This window comes from Tiliqua scincoides, chromosome 3 (genome assembly GCF_035046505.1).
Source record: "Tiliqua scincoides isolate rTilSci1 chromosome 3, rTilSci1.hap2, whole genome shotgun sequence".
NCBI lineage: Eukaryota > Metazoa > Chordata > Lepidosauria > Squamata > Scincidae > Tiliqua > Tiliqua scincoides.
Window position 1 is genome coordinate 238538513 of NC_089823.1, and position 5913 is coordinate 238544425.

The 5913-nt window shown below is 48.6% G+C and overlaps 1 protein-coding gene across 1 annotated transcript; it reads left to right on the top strand.

Moving 5' to 3' along the window:
- Positions 1 to 1104: 1104 nt before the first annotated feature.
- On the top strand, positions 1105 to 3045 carry MUC4 (mucin 4, cell surface associated). Its single transcript, XM_066621579.1, has 4 exons — positions 1105 to 1252; positions 2154 to 2333; positions 2433 to 2585; positions 2843 to 3045. The coding sequence occupies exons 1-4, from the start codon at positions 1105 to 1107 to the stop codon at positions 3043 to 3045; spliced, it is 684 nt and encodes a 227-aa protein (XP_066477676.1).
- Positions 3046 to 5913: the final 2868 nt, after the last annotated feature.

A 5913-nucleotide genomic window follows, 5' to 3' on the forward strand; every position in this document is an offset into this window, starting at 1 on the left:
GTATCATGTAAGCCAGGGGTCTCTAAACTTTTTGGCCAAAGGGCCAAATATCAGATATCTGGCATAATGTCGAGGGCCGGAAAAAAAAATTAAATAAATATGTTAGAGATAGAACTGAGATGAATGAATGGGCTCAAATACCCAGGATTTCTCCAAGCACCAACACAGCCCAAGAAATAAAGCACACACTTAAATGGACCCTCATTCCCCCACCCCACAAGCACAACTCCGGTTGTATTTGGTCAACTGGGCCAGAGGCTCTCAGGGGATCAGAGGCTGGCCATGGGCCGGATAAAGGTTTGCCGTGGGCCGCATCTGGACCCCAGGCTGGGGCTTGGAGACCCCTGATGTAAGCCATGACTGTAAAATGCCAACCTCCGCAAGTGCTTTAACAGAAAGGCAGTAAGAAAGAAAATAATGGAGGTGGGGAAAGATCCTGGTGGTTAGAACAAGGGAGTTTTATCTTATTTATTTGACTGATAGCTCACTTTTCTCTTGCAGGACACCCATGCAATATACATTATAAAATACAAAATAAATATAAAAAACCCAAGATAAATATTGAACTTTACTCAATGTTAAAAAACCAACCACTTGTTGGTGGCTAGTGGAGAAGATGCCATGGCAGAGTTTAACACAGAGCTTCTCTGGAGATACTACCTTGAGGCAGTGGTGTAGCAAGGGCATCTGGCAGCTGGGGTCCATATTGAAAATTTAACACCCCTATACAGCCTCCAGGCCTCAGAAGGCCTCCAAAAGGCAACCCTTGACACCCCCTGAAGGCATGGCACCTGGGGCAGTTGTCCCCCTGTCCCTCTTAGCTATGCCACAGCCTTGTGTGGAGGTTTGGAAGCAAATCCCCTAGCTGGAATTGGGAGACTGCTGTGGATCCCTGGAATGCAGGACACTTTGCTTCTCTTTTTTATATAGTGGTGATGGATATTTCAGAACTGATGACCTGATGAATAAAACGCCAGCAGAGAAATACCGGCCAGATCGCTTTGAGGGCTATAACACAGGTACTGCCAGCACTTCGCAAAACTCCTGCAGCACCAGTCGCCCCAGCAGGGCTCTAGTTGTGACCCACAGCCAGCAGAAGAGGGAATGACGAAGGGGCTGGGGAGGGATTGGGTGGGAGAAGACAAAGCGCTGTCCTCCTTGGAGACTTTACAGCTGCTCAAGAGACAGGCACGATCACTGGCCACCATGCCCAAGGCCGACCTGCGCCACTCAGGGCCCATCACTAGGCCAAGTATAGTGGCCTACCAGAAGTTTGATCACCCCACTGTGCAGTGCTGGCACCAGCCTGCTGGGGGGGACGACGACACCTGGGGCCAAACTTTGAACTAGGCCCCATATGGCACCTCTACTTGCCCCACTGGGCACTGCCATTGGCACAGACAGTTAAGGGGTCTGCCTGGCCAGGTGCATCCTCTGATGGTGTAGGCTCCTAGCCAGTGCCTCTTGTGTCCGCTGTCACACTGCTGTCGTACTATGTCATGCGGTGCCTCTGTGTCTGCTGTCCTAGGCAGGAAGCCAAACCAGGATGTTTTGTTTTGTTTTTTGGTTTGTTTAATCAAATTTCTATAACACCAGTCTTCGCTGGAGGAGAGCACCTAATAGGATACAGAACACAGCTGGTAGGGGGTTGGCTGCCATGGCCTTGAAAGTACTGGCCTAAAGCCTGTTGGGGTGGCTCTCTTTCTGGCAGGCTTCAGAAAGAGCAGCCACACATAGGCCTTAGTTTGTATTCCACTCATGAGTTGAAGTGGAACACCCAATGTCTGAAGCTTCGCCTGTCGCTTCAGCAGATGAAGGAGGCACTGAGAGAGGAGGGCAGGCAGCAGGGCCATGTGAGAGGAGATGATGCTGCATCCTCCCGGGAAGGACTTGAAAGGCACAAGAGACCACCCGCCCGTGCACCCCTTCTGGCTGCCCCTTTTGGTTCCAGTGATGACAGAGTTGAGTGACAGCAGAGCCAAACCTGAGCAAAGGCTAATCAAGTCTGAGTTCCTGAAGGCTAACAACTAGCAAGAGAGTGGGGAGGAATGAGGGGGAACTGAGGTGCAAGGTAGGGAAATGCAGCTCAGTTGTTATTCTGTGCCAGCCAGTGTGGTGATGGACATGTGTCGCTGACACCCCTTGCCTTTCAGCTGTACGTGGCTTGTGGCTATACAAGCTGCCCAGCCGCATCCAGGTGAACTACAGGCAGAGGTGCTTGGATTGGCTTAGCCACGAGGGGCAGCCGTCAGCCTGGAACAAGGGCCTACCTCGTTGTCCTTGCTCACTGAAGCAAGCTCGGTCAGACAAGCGCTACACGCAGAGCAAAAAAGGTGCGTCGCATGGATGTTACGTACTTGTGCCCTTATACAACTGCTCCCAGTGGGGGGGAAAGGGTCCACGAACCGAACTAATGTCTTTTACTGTCACAGGTTTGCCAGATTCCCGATTAACAATGCTGTATTCCTCCACCCCAAACAAGTACGGTGCTGGGGTCCGGTGCCTATACAACAACAATAACCAGCTTGTGGAAGGTCATCAGGAGAGGATCTGGAAGGATACACGGAAAAGCTCTCCCTACAATGGTAGGCATCGTGTTAGATGATGTACAGAAGTTCCCACTTCTTTCCTTGCTGCTGCAAGGCTGTAAACACAAGCCAGGCAAGACCTGTGTGGAAGTAATGAAGCTTTGAAGTAACCCCTTGCTAAGTGTTTTAGAGAGCAGAGTCCTCCTACTTCCCAGTGCTCAGATTGTATGTCCACGTCAGGCTCATTATCCTAAACGTGTCCATATTATGCTCTCATGATTTCCATCACTTTCTTCTTAAATTCTTGTTTCTAGATGAAGAGTTGAAACTCTATGACTGGTGTTGTAACCAGGCAGGAAATCCACAATTGTGCGATAAATACAACCAGAAGAGACCCAGGGTTGGCTGTGACGGATACAGGCCGCCAGTTCAGAGTGAGTTTCTAGCCTTTGTAAGCAGTGAAGGGGAGCTGTTCATTGAAATGATAGCTGACATTAGACATGGGCCGTGGGGGTGAGGGAGGGGTTAGCCCCCTTCCCCTTGGTCTACGTGTCCCAACACAGAAGTGACCAGTGTCTGAGTTGCGAGAGGCAGCTGGATCACACTTGTCTTGGTGGGAGGAAATACACAGTCTGCAGTTTTTACTGAGACAGAACATACAGAACAATTAAACAGATTAAGAGTAGTGCCAGTGAGACTGTTTTACAGCCTCAGAGACAAGCATGCATGCATGCAACACACACACACTTGTTGCTGCAGAACAGGTGACACTTTCAACCTCAAGGAGAGACTGTCAGCAGATGGAGGAGAAAGAGACCCCAAATCCAGTTTGCAGGCCCCTTTTCTTCCATCCCAAGCCCTTAGCAGCCTGTCATTATCATCTGCTACTATAGGACTTTGTGTCATCCAGGATCTTCACAAGATCGTCAGTGGGCAGACTGAGGGGGCACTGCCAGGGCCAGACTCCCAAACTAGCCTAAGCCAGCTGTTTCTGCACTCCTCTGGGATCAGAAGTCTTGCCCATCTTTATCGCTCTTATTTCCCTGTGATCTCTCCTGAGCCTCAGAGAACCAATGCTTGTGCTTGCATCATGCTTGCTTTTCTGAGATGTACATCTGTATTTCAGAAATGCCGCTGTTTTTTTAGAGGCTTCTCTGGGACTCCCCAATGAAAGACCAGTGGTGGCAGATAAGCTTTTCTGAAAGCCACGTTGCCAATCATCTTCTGCAAAGTGAGGTCACAGGAGATCATGGGGTGTGTTTCAGGGGGCTTCCTCCCAGTAGCTACTGGGGGTGCAAAGCTCTAAGTTCTTCGGGGAGCCTCACTGCAGCCTGCAAGCGGCCCCTCCCCCTCCCCTGTGCTCCATCCTGCATTTGCCTCTGTTTTGCTCCCCCACCCGGAATGGCTCCAAAGGGGAGGGGCTGCTTGCACGCTCAGTGAGGCACTTCCTCTAGCTACACCCAGTGGCGTAGCTAATGATCGTGTAGCCTGGTGGCAAATTCAAAATGTTGCCCCGGAAGTGATGTCACAACCAGAAGTGACATCACACACAGGCTTTTTAAAAAGTGAAAATTGGGAGGAACCCACCTCCTCCCCCCCAGCAGCCCACCATCCACTTGCTCTGCTGCCTCCCAGCAGTCAGTGGCATAGCTAAGGCATATATCTGCTACCTGGGATCAAAGAAGATTTTGTAGCCCCCGCCTGCATGACAAAATCAAATTTAATTAAGTAAATAAAAATAAAAAGTTATTGGTTCCATGCTGTATCATAATAACATCTCATTGGCACTCAGAACAATCAAGTCTCAGAGGTCAAAACTCAAGTTAAGCAGATCCACTTTTTGTTCCATAAGGCGGCTGTGTTTTCATTTTCTGGTTAATTGGCCATAACTTTTGATAGAATACTGATATTCCAGTGCAGTTTGTTTCACTGCATTCTGCATTAAATTACATTTCCAGTAATGTATAACATGATGATATCTATACATACCAAGATTTTCACAATTATGGTCACTAGTGTCAAGCTCAACGTTGCCCCCCTAAAGCCTGATGCCCGGTACAACTGCTACCCCCTGCACCCCCTTAGCTATGCCATTGGCTACACCACTGCTTTCTCCATTAATATGGGGCAATAGCAAAGCTGAGTAGGCCTTGCTGCTATTCCTCAAGAACTCACTATGAAAGTGCACCAGAAATATCAGTGATACTTGAAACAAGTCAGTGTGGAATGGTCTCCCAGGCTCTAGAAAGTTGTAAGGTCACCAATTTCATCAGTTGCATTTCCTCAGTTATAACTAAGTGGAGTTATTGACATATCTTGAAAGAACATAAGAAGAGCCCCACTGGATTGGACCAAAGGCCCATCTAGTCCAGCTTCCTGTATCTTGCAGTGGCCCACTAGATACCCCAGGGAGCACACAAGACAACAAGAGACCTGCATGCTGGTGCCCACCCCTGCATCTGGCACACACTAATGTCACTTTTTCCTTACAGACTGAGAACTCCTCCAAAGCTTGTCTTGCATCAGACTGACCTCAGCAGTTCTTCGTTAACAACCTCCTTTAAGAAGGCCTTTAGCTCCTCTGTTTTCTATAGGAGCTGAACAGTCGCCAAGCCTTTTATCATTGAAATAATTGTCTTGCTGAATAAAGTTTATCCACTCAACATTTCTTCTTTCTAGTTGTATTATCCTGGTGGTGTTGCAGCCAAAGATCACGTGCATCCTTGGGGTAAACAGGGTCTACTGTGCAGAGGTCAGTTGGAGCCCTAGTAGAGCTGGTTTTTCAGGTGCCAAAGGCAACCGTCAGATTGACTGTCTGTCCAATGGGTTACTGAAGAACTCAGGTCATCCACGTCCTGGTGAGTGGTCAGCAGGCACAACAGGATCCTGAATCAGCCAATGTATTTGAAGCAGATCCCACTCAAGAGAGCATGCATGCAAAGTTGTAGGCCATGGGTCAATCCTGTTCATCTCTAGGGCAGGAGGGTCTTTCTGCTGTTGGTGCTGAGAGATGCAGATGAAGTACATTGGGATGTAGTTCTCTAGTAAGTATTGATTTCAGCGAACCTGAATGTTGAGGAAAGAACTCCTTATCATGGAACCCCTTGTAAGTTTCCATGCTGATCTTGCCCTGACTGTGTTGCTACATGACTAGTGACTCTAGTCCTTCTGTCCCTCATCTGTATGCATCCTGTTTTCCAAGTCCTTAAAGTGCAGGCTACTCCTAGCAGGAAGGTGCCTGGGGAACAGCAGAACACTAGATGGCTGCAAGTTAGCCGTTAGATTATTGGGGGGAAGAAGAAGCGTAGACTGCTTAGACGGAGTTATACTGAACATTGTAACATGTCCGTGTTTTCTCTAATATTGACAACTGGATTTATGTCCC